The 15,807-nt window shown below is 32.1% G+C and overlaps 1 protein-coding gene across 4 annotated transcripts in view; it reads right to left on the reverse strand.

Moving 5' to 3' along the window:
- Nucleotides 1-15,807, reverse strand: part of GPHN (gephyrin) — a 478,645-nt gene that overhangs the window by 165,581 nt on the left and 297,257 nt on the right. For 2 of the 4 annotated variants that reach the window (XM_037031472.1, XM_037031470.1), the window contains one exon: nt 751-807. The exons of the other annotated variants lie outside the window; for them this stretch is intronic. In XM_037031472.1, the coding sequence (XP_036887367.1) occupies nt 751-807 (57 nt within the window). The remainder of the gene's footprint in view (nt 1-750; nt 808-15,807) is intronic. 4 annotated transcript variants of the gene reach the window in all.

Below are 15,807 nucleotides of genomic sequence, written 5' to 3' on the forward strand. Positions count from 1 at the left end.
TGATTAAATGTTAGAGTATCAAGTGCTCAAGATATTTAATAACTAGCAAATGGGACCATCAGATCAGAAATCTTTAAGTTGTATATTAGCACATCATATACACGAATGGGCAAACATTAGATATATATTGTTTCTGTTGATTGTTATATCAAATTTTTAACTTTAAAAAAATAAAACAAAGGGGATCAAGAGTGCTTAAATACTGTTAGCTATATTTGAGCCCATTATACTAGCATCATGTAAAATTTCTAATTCTTAAGGTTTTATATACATGTATAAAATATCTGTTATTAACTCATAATAATTATTTTCCTGGACTAAATTACAAATGGTAATGATACTAACATAACATTTAATTACTTTTTACAAAAAATGTAAAAGGAAAGATAATGTTCTGAAAATAAATACTAGTTCTCTGTAGAGCAGGAACTTAGCACACAGTGACATCAGTCAGAGGAACGGTTTACTCCAGAACCCCGAATTACAGGCACCTGGAATGAGGCAGTTGCCCTCTTTCTTGTTTGTGGTGCCATTCAAAGCTAGTTATTTGGCAGCTTGCCTTCAGCTGGTTGCTCTATGTGTAGCTGAAACAAACAAAAAATATGACCCAACAGCCAATAAAAATATTAAAATAAAAAAAATGGGATGGTGAAAAATGGAAAAAGCCCCCTTCCTCCCACCACCCTCCAAAAAGGAAGAAGTGTAGGCTATAGACAAAATCTTGCCAAAAAATGTTAGAAACATATTTACTTTGAGGGATCCAACTCTACTAGCAACTCCTTTGCTTTCATCCGGCCGTCTAATTTGCTACAATGAGGGAAGATGGGTAAAAAAGACAGAATAAAGAAAAAGTGAACTTAAAAAATTTTCTATGCATTAGTAAGTAATACATGCAAAAACATCAATTGACTCTTTAAGGTACCTCTTAGGAGGTTAAGGAGTTAACTAACCCAGAGGCCATATGACATGCTCTGCAAATAGGCTGGCCACTAGAATTCAATCATTGTCATGGTACTGTTCCTGAGATGAAGAAATGGGCACTTACTTTCAGTTATCTTGGAGATTTCTGATGAAGCAGTATCTGGAGTAGTGTTACATTTGCATTTGGCTTATGAAAAACAAAGAATTACAAATACACCTATGCATAGAGCTTTGTCTCTTTCAGTGTTTTAGTGTCTATTCCATTGTAGTATCAGAAAACATCAATGATACGATCAGAGACATGAAGGTTCCCCACGTGGAAAGATCAGTCCTGACAAGCATCATTCTTAATAGGTGACAGAGTGAAGCTCCTCTGCTTGCTGACCCCAAGCACTGAGGTTGTTCAGCTGTCACTGAGATTCCTAATTAAACAATTGTGCTGCCCAACCAGAAAATTTTAATGCCAGACCAATATCAGATACAGTCACTTCCTCAAAGGTTTCTGTATTTCAGTTGAATTTTCTTCTTAGGTAAGATAGGGGAAAATAAAGCTGCAATTTAAAAACCTGTTTTATATCACTATATCAATGACAAAAGGAAGAGTCTTAACACAAAGTGTTTTATCAGATGAGATATGAACTAGAAACTCCTTTGCTTTTTAAAAAAATATTTTATTTTTTATTGTATTTTTTTCTATTTCCATTTATCTCCCCTATACTCTGTTGTTCCTTTGTCATGGCCCACACTAATCCTTTGCTTTTTAATAGAGCTGTAATGACAAATAGTATTTTGTTTAAAAAGGAAGACAAAAAAGGTGGGGGAAGAAAGGGAAAGAAGTTTCACGTCAAGTGGATTCCTACATGTGCAGAATGAGGGTCTCCAGTCTGACCAGCAGAGGCCAAGTTAGCTGTGATGCTTCTGTTCATATTCGGAGACAGTAGAGAAGTGTCAACGGGATGCCAAATGTTAAAAAAGTCCCCTGGAACAAATAAAAGAAACCTAGCCGTGCTACAAAATTGTATCTGGCACACTACAGATTGTCTTATCCCTTTTGGGACTTCTCTGACAGTATATAGAGACTGCTTAGGAAAAATACTAAGAATTAAACTTTCATTTTGAAGAAAATGAAAGTGGCACAGAAGAATTGCATCAGCTTCTGGTTTCACTTGATCTAAACGGTTTTTACTAATCGTCAGCATTAACTAAATATTACGCCCAAAAGATAATCACCAATTCTCATTCTTCTTTGTCAAACACAATTCTCAAATTTAGAATTCTCAAATTTAGGCCATCCTATAGGACAGGGCCTCTGGATAGATGGTGAGTTCCTAATAATCTAGTTTACTCTCTTGTGCTATTTTCTTGACCTTGGAAAACATCTCTATATCAAAAGCTGTCTCCCACTTTAAATGGAGACTTACAACATCTTGATTATAAACATAAACTATGTATTTTCATATAAAAATATAGTCTAGTGTCTCATGCTACTTTCTGGAAATTTTCAAAAATTGTGAAGACTTTCAGTAACAAGTGAATACCCTTTTCCTCATTTTTTTTAATTAGTAGAAAGCTTAAAATTATATCAAGTCCAAAAGCATGAGGCTATCTTTTCAAGGTTACATAGGATGTTAATGTTAAATCTGGGCACAACATCTGCAGTTCCTGATTGTTAGTTTAAAGTTGTATTCTCTTAATAGGCCTAGAAATAAATGGGTAGGGCAAAAATTAATATTTATGAGAGGACATATATGTAATAGAGCCCTCTCTCTGTAAAAGAAATTTTGTTATTATATTTATTTATGGAAGACATTTTTCCCAAACCATTTCAGTTCCATTTGCAAGTGCAAGTACAGAAACTTAAAGATCGAATTGTAAGAAGAGAAAAAATAGTCACCATTGAACACTAAACATGAACGCAGATCATTATACTATTTTAAATAAAGGAGCAGACAGCTCATTTGTCAGTGCTTGACATCAATTTTCTTCTTATAAATCAGATGTTGTAAATTCAAAACTATCATACAGGAAGACTTTAGAAAACAATGTGGTTGTCAATGTCAGAAGTGCCATGTGAAGCTCTGTGGCTCCTGAAACAGGCACTGATACCAAATACTGAACATCTTCAAAGAGAATTTCAAAAATTTGTCTCATATAAACTAAAATTTGAAAAGTAGAGAAAAGTCAAATCAATAAATTCTAAAATGCAATGCTCTCATTTATTGTAATCAACCCTTAATCATCAATTATGATGGAGAAAAATGAAAGAAATTCATAGTGAATCCAACTGCTTGTATTATTTTTCTCTGCTAAGAATTTAAAAGAAATCACAAAATATTAGCATTTGAGTAAGATGAATTAATTTATTGTTCTTGAGTTTTATGAGCCTTGTAAGTTATCTAATTTTATACATTCTCTTCTGTTAGGTTAAACATTCTCTACCAGTAACTAAGCAAGTTTAAATCGCAAATGTTTCTGTTACATACAGGATCATTGCAATATTAGTGAAATTTGAGAATTAAATGTAAAGAACTGCAGAGATTATGAGTTGGTTAAAATTGTTAGTTTATTCACATATATTGAAAATTAGAATGAAAGTTCCAAAACAGAAAAATGTTATCACTAATAATCTTTCTACTCTGAAGGAATCCTTTTATGAGGATTTTGCTGAGATTGTAAAAGATATAAACCAGAGGACCAAAACCACTGCAATATTTTCCTCAGCCTGATAGCCAGAATATATAATAAAATACTCATTAAAAGTAGTCTGAAAATACTGCCCTGTATTGCTTCTTTTGCAACATTCTGGGAATCTTCTTCAGGGATCAATTACTAGGGAATCTATTGTTATGGATTAATTACCAGGATGTGGCCTATAAAGCAGTGAAATTATTCTGCCGTTTGTATTCACCTTTTTAATAAAGGTTTGGATGCTAGAATAATGCCACAAAAATACTGCCTGGAAGCTAATATGATATGGGTTATTGATTTCCTCTGGTTTAGCTCAATTCTTCAAAACTGAGTTTACTGTGAAATCATTTTGACTGCTAACATGGTAAAAAAATTATCTCATCCTATACTCTCTTGCCAATAAAAGTAGTTGTGCTATGTTTTTATTGAAGCAAACATAGATTTTAGAGTAGAAAGATAATTTTTTATTAATTTCTTAAAAATATATTTCAAAGAAAGTTTAGGCTTATAGAAGCCACATTTAAAGGTAAGCCATATAAAGTGCCTATATCACTGGGTGTATTGCATTCATACTTCAAGATCTTTCCTGAACATTTTTGAGAAAAGGTTGTATATTTTACGTGTTTATTCTATTGATAAGAGAACTAAGGACTAGAGAGGTTCAGTGGCTTTGTGGAAAACTACAAATTAAGAAAAGCACAGCTGGTACTAAATTCTCTGAATCTCAGGTCTTCTCATTAAATTTAGATCTCATTATGAAATGACTAATGCAGATTCTCCCCTGGTATATTTTCTATTGATTTAGATTAAGTTTATAAACTTTTTTGTTTGTTTGGCCTCAGGGCTGAACTGTTTTATTTTTAGAATGATCTAATTTACACTGAATTGCCCTGAAAGAGAAACATTTTCAACACTATTTTATTATGTCACTTTTTTAAAAAAGTATGGGCATCAATGACAGATAATAAAACTTTTTCTTAGAAATTATCTGTCTTCCAACCGATACCCCTCGGGGTATATTTGTACAGCTATACAATGTTTCTGGTAGTTATGACTTACAGGAGGACATTTTGAAAAGTTTTACTTGAAAGCTCAAAATTTAAGCAAACTCCTGTAAATAAAATACTTTTTAGAAACTGCTTAATATTTCAATTCACTATATTTCAGCCCTTTGAATACCGTTGGTAGTTCACTGTAAAACAATTGTTTCACTTGTGATTTATTAAGGCAAGTAAAGCAAAATATTTGATATAATATGTGCAAAAATATTCATGCAATAAATTTCTGAGTTAATTCAGAAATTAATAATTTTTAAGTATGTGAAGGGGTGCTGTGACCACTATGTCTGAGAACTGCTAGTTTGACAATGTTGAGAATATTGTTGTTCAAAAACCATCAGATGGGGCAAAAACTGTTCACAAAAGAACTTATATTTTTGTGGTTAGAGAATGTATATTTGACTATCACTAATTTAGTGTTTTCCAACATTTTTTAGTAAAAGTAGAATGAGAAGAGAGAGCAGATAATCCCAATGTTCTGAGAGAGAAAAATATATGACCAATTTTAGAATACATATCATTTTAAAAATTGAAAATCTAGAGAATAGTTTACTCTGGGATCTACTCTTTATTAAAGTAATGAATGACCCATAGCTTAAACCAATTATATAGGTTTAATAGATGGCTATATCTAATAAATTCTACTGCCGAAATAATGATGGCACAAGTTTTTTATGTTGAGCTGCTTTTGCACAAAATAAAAAAGAAGTTTATAGGAATCAAAACTCTTAAGTGAAATTGAAAGGTTACATTCTTAATTTCACTATTCTTTTATTTCTACACTTCTCACTTTCCTATCTTCCTATAACTTCCTATAACAAACTTCAGTGGGCACCAAGAGAAGTCATTGTTTCATTTAACAGAAACAGCTTGACTTAAATGAAAAATATCTGAAATGAATATGAAAATTTTCAGTCAATCATGTCTAACTTTATGGAGTAGCACAGAATACAAAGCCTGAATAAATAAATGTAAATTATTTTATATTAATTGGATAGTAATATAATATCAGAGAGAGGAGCTAAACAGAATGGTAATATTTATTCAGTCAGTGCAGAACCTTATTTCAAAGGAACAGACTTATAAGACTACCAGGAACTTTAAAGGCTACTAACTTAATACCATTATGCTACAAATACAGAAACGAAGGTCTATTTTAATAGTGTTACAAAGTGGCAGACTAGGAATGATCCTCAATATTTAGTGTGTCATAGTGCAATACTTTTACATATGCAAGATTAAGTTTTCAAACAACCTGGATCCATAATTTTTAAATGTGTGCCAGTAAATAAGTCAAATACAAATGCTAAAAATTGCTCTTTCTAGAATATTATTGAATTGAATTCACCAAGATGTAAAACTGATCTCTTCCTGGTATGCAGGTAGATTATATGAATCATAGCTTAAAATTTCTGCATATAATTTAAACAAAGGTACAATCAATACAAGTTGCTGAGTTTAATTAAGAGAGAACTGTAAAACATTTAACTTCCAGACAACATTACATCATTGTTTTTAAAATAGAAATAACAAACAACTAAAATATCCATAATAGGGGATGCTGAGAAAACTATACTATACCCACAAATTAGAATCCAAACAATAATACATAATAACATTGTATAAGATTATTTAAAATAATGTAAAGATATTCATATTACTAAATGAATAAGAAAGGTTAAAATATTATACAGTTGAATAATACCTAACATTTAGCGAGCATTACTTGTACTTCAAACTCTGTGAAAAGTGATTTATACAAATTTTAAAATTTAAACCTTAAAACAATGAATGGTATTATTATTTTTCACTTTATAGGTGAGATGATTATGACTATGGAGGTGAAGTAACTTTCTGAAAGCTACACATCTAGTAGTGGTAAAGCTGAAATCCATCACCCAGCCTCTCAGACTCCAGAACCTGAGCTCTTATTCACTGCTTTCCCAGTATGATCCATTTAAATAAAATATTTCAATGCATAGAAAAAATACAGAATGATAATAGCAAAATTTTAAGCTAATTTTAAATTATATAATTTTAAGTTATATATAGAGTGTAGTCTTAGAAGAACTCTTTCTTTTCTTTATATAAATTTTCTAAAATGAGCAGATATATTACTTTTTTATTAAAAGAATAAAAGAATAACCTAACCACTTATTGGCTGACGAATTGATAAAATTTAACTCTACAGTTAATAATGTGTGGTTAGCTATATCTTCTCAGGCTACCTGATCAAATGTCATTTCCAAGTTCAGATTTGAGAGTGGTAGTTGCACATTTCATAGTTAAGTTATACTTAGCATCAATGATGAATATAATTATATCAACATTAATTAGAAAAGAATGGGGAAATTTCAGTTTCAATTATCATTATATATAAAGGCAAAAGGGAAATAATCAGATGAACAAAGAAACAAAAATCAATGTAAATCCTGTATATTTAGCAGAATGTCATAGAACAACTATTCAAAACGATTGGTAAACTCTTACTTTTTACGATCATTTGTTCTATGACATTCTACTAAATATATAGGATCTTAAAATGATGTGTAAATTCTTAACAGCTAAAATATATTACTATTATCTAATTAATGATTTATAAACTCATAGTAAAAGCTAAAATATATTACTATTACCTAATTTCAGTTTTATCAAAATATGAACTACTTTACCATGCTTGATAGTGCCATTCTCATTCAAAAAGTATATAAGAGAACCATCTTTTTTTAAAAAAGATTTTACTTATTTATTTTTAGAGAGGTGAAAGGAGGGAGAAGGAGAGAAAAATCAATATGTGGTTGCCTCTTGCATGTCCCTGACTGGAGACCTGGCCCACAATCCAACCACGTGCCCTGACTGGGAATTGAGTTGTTGACCCTTTGGTTTGCAGGCTGGTACTCAATCCACTGAGCCACACCAGCTCAGGATAAGAGAACCATCTTTTATATGAAGTTTCAAAATTTGTTTTGCTACAAACCGAGAATAATTAGCAAAACAAATAGGGAGGTGGGCAAAAGTTGGGGGGGGGGAATGGGGACATCTGTAAGAGTGTAAACAATAAAAATAAAGTAAAAAAACTACAAACAAACAAGTTGCTATAAAGGAGGAGAAATTAAATAATAATGAACAAGAATAGAAACCACTTATTCAAGTCTATAGGAGCCAATCATTTAAGGCAAATGAGTAAAACAGCCTGCAGGGTATAGCGAATGCTAGCTGAGTATTGATATATGTCAGGTTGATCTTATTTTTTTTAAGGGAGGGTGAAATATTTTATTTTTAATTAAAAGCACACCAATTTTAAGTGTTGTAAACATATCTTTTTTTTTAAAAGAGCTCCCTCAATTATATCTCCAATGAAATGATTTTACAACAACTAGGTTATGACTTAACCTATGACTTAAAAGAGGGCTCTATCTATTAGTGGAAAAGATATCGTAGAGAGACATTAGTTGCTATCCAAATACAAAAATAGCATCACATTGGAAATGAGTACATTTGGCTGGGAATTACAATTTCTGGTCTTGGATCTTCAAAAGATTTTGTGAAGCAATCTCTCATTTTGAATCAGGGAGCAGAGATTCTGTTCCTTTCCCTACAATTAATTTGCATCATAAAGTGAGGGCAAATCATTGATAATGCTCAAGCATGATACTGGTGGTCATTTACACACAGAATAAGATATCTGGACTGAGAATACCACGGCAACATTGTCTTACTGGAAAAATAAGATTCAAAATACATAATTTTGACCCAGGATATTTTCAAGAAGCATAAGCAGTCTGCTCATTTGATTATATTGGTGGTTCTTAAAGTGTGGTCCACATTCCCAAGGGTCCCCGAGACCATTTTAGGAGTCCAAAGGCCAAATTATTTCAACAATAGTATTATGACATTGCCTCGTTCATTATGCTGACATTTTTCAATGATGGGACAAAAGCAATGGTGGGTTGGCACGTTAGTGCAAATTAAGGCAGTGGATCCAAACAGTATGAATAGTCATTGTATTATTCACTACCATGTACTATCAGTTTAAAAAAATCAATAGTTAAAACAAAAAAAGCTAGTTTCATATAACATTGTCTTCAATGAAATAGTAAATACTAATTTAGGTTAATTTAAACTTGTCCCTTGATTGTGACAAAAAGAGAAGCACGAATAAAATACTTCTCCATACCAAAGGATGATGACTGTCATGAGAAAAAGCACTTACGCAGTTGTTTGAATTGCAAGCTGAACTAGTTAAGTTTTGAACAGAATATAATTTTTACTTGAACAAATAAAAGAAGACTGACAAGCCACAATTATTTAGTCTTAGATATTTGGTAGGTATTTTTCTTGAAAATGAATGAATAAGCCTATCAATTCAAGAATTCAGTCTTAGATATTTGGTAGATATTTTTCTTGAAAATGAATGAAATGAGCCTGTCAATTCAAGAAAAACAGACAGGAATCATTGTTTTGCCAAAGATAAAATTCCAGCTGTTGAGCAAAAATCAAAGTTGTGGAAAACATATATTATGGTGAGTCTGAAAGCTCCCAATGCTTCCAAGTCTTTCTTGATGAGCTTGATGGTTATATTTATGAAAATGATTTCAAAATATAATATAATGAAATTTGCCAACACTGGGGAGAACTGATATTTTCCAAGTTATATGTGTTGCAAAATCATGCCTGGTAGAAGGCTCATTTAAAGTTCAAGAGAGAACAATGGATTTTAATATATCAGAGCATAAAATGGTCCTTGACAGGGTTTTAGATACCACACTTTTAACAGGCTATTAATTGTAAATTTTTGGTGTGTTTTCAAATATCCACAGTTATCTGCAAATGCTACTAAAATGGCCCTTCCTTTTCTAACTACATAACCGTGAGGCTGATTTGCTTCTTCACATTCTTCAACTCAAACATGTCACAACAGACTGAGTGCAGAAGGAGATATGAGAATCAGTCTTCTATTACACCAAACATTGAAATACGTTTGAAAAAAAATGTAAAACAATGCCATCCTTTTCAAAAATTTTTGGAAAATATTTTTTCATAAAAATATTGACATTTTAATGAAATGTTGAAAAATTTTATGTTTTCATAAAAATGTTAATAAAAGATTATTATTCTTATTTGAAACAAATACACATTTAAAATTTATTGGTTTTAATTTCTTGTACAGTAAATATTGCTACATGTAATCCACATAAACAGAAGATATGTGGGGGTCTTTAATAATTTTTAAGTGTGTGAAGGGGTGCTGTGACCACTATGTCTGAGAACTGCTAGTTTGACAATGTTGAGAATATTGTTCAATAACCATCAGATGGGGCAAAAACTGTTCACAAAAGAACTTATATTTTTGTGGTTAGAGAATATATATTTGATTATCACTAATTTAGTGTTTTCCAACATTTTTTAGGCATTTGTTGACTAACCCATATTGCTATAATGTCATTTACAGCTGAACAGAGGTTGATATACCAATGTTGATATAATTTCAGGCAAAAGCAAAGAAACAATGTTTAGTGTAGTCTTAATGATTTTGTGATCTTAGAAATAGTGAAAATAATTTGCAGGCCCCAGTTGGTACTATGATCTAGGCTAGAATTTTAGCAACTCTATGAGATTCTCCAGAGACTTGTGACCCTCAAGTTTAGAACCAATAAACTTGCAATGTCACATAACCATCCTGATGTTCACAAAGGAAAGTGGTGATAATGTGAAATAGTTGGTAAAACTATTTCTTTAAGAAAAAAAGTCAGAGGAAGTATTATCCTGATACTGGATCAATAGTACCATTTTTATATGTAAAGAAAATCACACTGTCTTCCAGAAAGATTTAATCATTAAAAATTGTGAGTTAAGAAAATACTTTATCCTTTATTCAGAATAATGTAAATTATTATGTTCAAAGGATAACAAAACCATATAAAAATTCATAGTTATGCATTTTCTTTGAATATAAGATTAGACAATCTATAAATAATCATACTATTCATGTAAAGATATTATTATAATATACTTTTTAACTGTTGGGCAAACTTAAGTTCAATTAAATAGAAAGTGCTTGTATCTTCTCCCTACAAGTAAAATAACTTGCATGTCAGTCTGACATAAAATTCCATTCTAACCTTTAAGGTACAAGAGTGTCAATTGTATTAATTACGACAAATGTTTCAACTGCAACGAATGTGTCAACTAACTACATTTATTTACTTAATTTTAAGGTCAAACTTCAGATGCTTAGGGAATAAAAGAATAATCGAATTGGTTTAAGAACATTCTCTATTTTAATAACATCTATAGGGAATAATAAATTAATTGAAAATTTGGATTTTTTCCTTTCTGTTCTCTTCCTCAAGCCCCTTAATTTTTTAATAGAAATGCTCCTGCTTTTCATAACTGAAAACCAGCCCTCATTAAGTGGTGAATCATGCTCATTTTAAATAGAATTTATCAATTACATACTCTTTTAGCAAATCATTTTTTTGGAGACTATTACCACTTTAGAACTTGAGCCCTCTACATGTTACCCACTTCTTATTTAAATAAAATCTACATATTATTTGATTTTTAGCTTAGGAACTATTTTACTTAAAGAAATGAAAAATTAAAATCTTCAAGTTTGTGCTTAAAAGATACCCCATTATGTCATAAAGCAAGAAGAATGGAAATCATTCATCATTTCAACCATATTTCATTAAAAGAAGATATCTGATATAAAAGAGAAAGAACTTTTCTCCCCCAAATACAATAAAGTAATGCTGTGTTAGGTGATAAATATTTGCTGGAGACAATGCGTTTCAACAAAAAATTGCTTTAAAAAGTTAACTATATTTTAATTAAAAAAACCCCAAATCCGATAACTCATAGTTGTCTTCATTAGATTATGAGGAAGGTACTAAAATGAAATCCAAAGTTGGATTATATATTTTATAGGTTTTGTTTTCACTAATCTTAGAGGATCAAAGCTCAATTTAAGATATTATGTTGCACTGTATAAAGTGTAAATCCAAAATAATATTTAATGTTACATTTATTGACATAAAAAAATAGATGTGCACATGCAAAAGTACAGGAAGTCTTTCAGCTTATATGCTGCCTAATAATTAAAAGCTTCAAAGGAAAAGGCTGGAATTCTTAGTTTTGAATCTTAATTTGGTTATTTAAAACTTTTTTGTTTTCACAAAGACTAGGTTAATTTTTTTTGACAGTTATTCCCACATTATTCTCTATTCCTGCTGATAAATCATACCACTTATAATACTTTACTACAATTTTGGGTGCCTGTTCTGTTTGTTTGTAAAAGTGAGAACAGTACCTGCTCATGACTGTTCTCTGAGTGCCGGGCAAAGACTTATTTAATAAATTAATAAACCCTGTTGGGGAGGCAAGGATTATCAGTTATTATAAACCTCAGATAATTTAAGCAACTTGTTTAATGTAGTATTAAGTAATGAACCCAGCAATTTAATCCAGGTCTTCCATTATCAAGTCGAGTGTTCTTTTCAGTGCTGATCATTAAAGACTCTATTGTATAGCTGAGGTAAAAAAATGTTTGCACATATATTCTGTACATAACAGACTGCATGCCTAATCTGAAATGCAGGAGTAGAGTTTCTACAGAGTTTGGCAAACACTGAAATGAATTAAATTATAAATATCGTGACCAAGCTGTAGTAACAGCAAAAGTGTTAAACTCAACTTGTGTTCTAATTTTGTATTGGATGTCATTCCTGGGATGCTGCATACATATCTCAAATTGAACACATTCAGAACCAAAATGTATTTATTTTCCTTTCTTTTTACCCTCAACACTTGTTTCGTCTCTTTTACTCCCTGATGTAATTGAAAACATTGCCATTCACCCACACCTTAAAGACCTAATTTTCTTTTTCACTTTTTCTCTGTTGTAAATTTTAATGCTAAAAATGGAAATAAATAGTTCACCTAGAATAGACTTTTTTTTAAAGGTGTACAGAAGTTTATTGAATATTACCTAGGGCTCATAAGTAAGCTAAAATATTGATAAGTTTGTAAAACACATGAAAATAAAGACTTTAACTTCATTTAAATATGAAAAGAAAAATAGCACTGTGTTGTGAAAATTGCTTTTCTTTTAACCTCCAGGATGTTTACATTTCAGTTTGACCAATTCTTTATATTTTTAATTGGTTCTTTCCTAGACTTACTTTTTTTGTTTTGTTTTGTTTTTTAAAAAAATTATTTTTCAAGTACAGTTTTCTGTCTATGACTCCCATCCTATCTCACCCACCGTGCTCCCCCACTCCCTCCCATTTCCATCCTTCTCAGTTGTTGTCCATGTATCCTTTATATATGTTCCTCTAAATCCCTTCCCTATTTCCCCTGAAATTCCCTCCCCTCTCCCCTCTGGTCACTCTCAGCCTGTTCTCTATTTCAGTGTCTTTGGTTATATTTTGCTTGCTTGTTTGTTTTGTTGTTTAGCTTCCTGTTAAAGGTGAGATCATATGGTATTTGTCCTTCAACACCTGGCTTATTTCACTCAGCATAATGCTTTCCAGTTCCATCCATGATGTTGCAAAAGGTAGGAGCTCCTTCTTTCTTTCTGCTGCATAGAATTCCATTGTGTATATGTACCATAGTTTTTCGATCCATTCATTTACTGATGGGCACCTAGGTTGCTTCCAACACTTGGCTATTGTAAATTGCGCTGCTATGAACATTGGGGTGCATGTGTTCTTTGGGATTGGTGTTTTAGGTTTCTTAGGATACAATCCTAGCAGTGGAATTGCTGGGTCAAAAGGCAGGTCCAATTTTAGTTTTCTGAGAAAATTCCATACTGTTTTCCATAATGGTTGTACCAGTCTGCAATCCCACCAACAGAGGACCAGAGTCCCCTTTTCCCCACACCCTCTCCAACATTTGTTGTTTATTGCTTTGTTTATGATAGCCATTCTCACCGGTGTAAAGTGGTATCTCATTGTGGTTTTAATTTGCATCTCTCTGATAGCAAGCGATATTGAACATCTCTTCATGTGTCTCTGGATCCTCTGTATGTCCTCCTTGCAGAAGTGTCTGTTCAAGTCCTTTCCCCATTTTTTAATTGGGTTAGTTGTCTTCTTAGAGTGAAGTTGTGTGAGTTCTTTGTATATTTTGGAAATTAAACCTTTGTCTGAGGTATCATTGGCAAATATGTTTTCCCATACAGTTGGTTCTCTTTTTATTTTAATGCTGTTTTCTTTAGCTGCGCAGAAGCTTTTTATTTTGATGAGATCCCATTTGTTTATTCTTTCATTTATATTCCTTGCTCTAGGGGACATATCAGTAAAAATGTTGCTGCGTGAAATATCTGATATTTTCCTGCCAATGTTCTCCTCTAGGACTTAAATGGTGTCATGACTTATATTTAAGACTTTTATCCACCTTGAATTTATTTTGGTGTATGGTGTAAGTTGTTGCTCAAGTTTCATTTTTTTTTTTTGCATGTAGCTGTCCAGTTCTCCCAACACCATTTGTTGAAGTGGCTATCTTTACCCCATTTTATGTTACTGCTCCCTTTGTTGAATATTAATTGACTATAGAGAGTTGGGTTTATTTCTGGGTTCTCTGTTCTGTTCCATTGGTCTATGTGCCTGTTTTTATGCCAGTACCAGGCTGTTTTGATTACAGTGGCCTTGTAATACAGTTTGGTATCAGGTATTGTGATCCCTCCTACTTTGTTCTTCTTTCTTAACATTGCAGCTGCTATTCAGGGTCGTTTATGGTTCCATATAAATTTCTGAAGTGTTTGTTCTATGTCTGTGAAATAGACTGAAGTGCTGAAACATACAGCCTTGAAATATGATCAGTAGGCAAAGGCAAAGAAAATTCATTATTTAAAATAAAAAAGAACTAGTTACTAAAAATGAATTTTGAAGTCACTGAATTAGACCATTCATGTATTCAATACTAATGAAGATTTTGTCTGAGAGTTCTTGATTGGCTATAATTGCCTGCAGACAACTGCCTGTAAAGTGGTCATTATTGCTGAATATAGTTCTCAAAGCTTCCACCTAGCACAAAAGATCCTGTTTTGTTTTTATTTATCCTTTATGTGCTTGGTAACTCCTTAGAGAGGTTTTCTCTGATTATCCTAAGTAAGATTTCCCTATTATTTTTTCTTTTCTTTTTTTTTTATATTGGAACCCCAGTGCACAAATCCTCCTATCAATTATTTTCATTGATTTATGTATGTAGGTATGTATTTATTTTTTACTTTTTTTAATGGTATTTGTCCCCATTGCCATTTAGTCCTCTTATATCCCACTTCCCACCAAGCAATCATCACACTGTTGTCCATTTCCATGAGTACTTTTCCCTTAATTCCTCTAATCCCTAACCTTCTCTCCCCACCTTAGGTGTCATCCTGCCCTCTATGAGTCTGTCTTTGTTTTCTTTTTTAGTTCAGTTTGTTCATTAGTTTCCACAAAGAGTGAAATCATATGGTATTTCTCTGACTAGCTTATTTCACTTTGCATAGTGTTCTCCAGATCCATCCATACAGTCCCACAGGGTAAAATTTTCTTTCTTTTCTTTTTCTTTCTTTCTCTCTCAATTTCTCTCTTTTTTTACAGCTGAGTAGTATTCCATTGTGAAAATGTCCGACAGTTGTTTTATTTAGTAAACTACTGATGGACATTTGGGGCTGTTTCTTATCTTGACAATTGTAAATCATGCTGCAGTGAATATACAGGTGCTTATGTTCCTTCGAATTAGTGTTTTAGGTTCTTTCAGATATATTCCCAGAAGTGGGATCTCTGGGTCAAAAGGAGGATCCACTTTTAACTTTTTGAAGCATCTCCATAATGCTTTCCACAGTGGCTTTCCCACCAACAGATGGGTTCCCACCAGCAAATGGGTTCTCATTTCCTCCACATCCTTGCCAGCACTTGTTGTTTGTTGATTTACTGATGACAGCCATTCTGACAGTTGTGAGATGACAACTCACTGTGATCTTAATTTGCCCTTCTCTGATGATTAGTCACATTGAGAGTCTTTCATATTTATTTTTTACTCCAAAGCAGATGTGGCCATCTGCTTTGGAGAAGTGTCTATTCAGGTCCTTTGCCCACTTTTTAAATTGGGTTTTGTATCATTGAGTTTTGTAAGAACTTAATGAATTTTGGAT

The sequence above is a fragment of the Sturnira hondurensis genome, unplaced genomic scaffold, assembly GCF_014824575.4.
Source record: "Sturnira hondurensis isolate 20B ecotype Veracruz unplaced genomic scaffold, ASM1482457v3 Scaffold0021143, whole genome shotgun sequence".
Lineage (NCBI taxonomy): Eukaryota > Metazoa > Chordata > Mammalia > Chiroptera > Phyllostomidae > Sturnira > Sturnira hondurensis.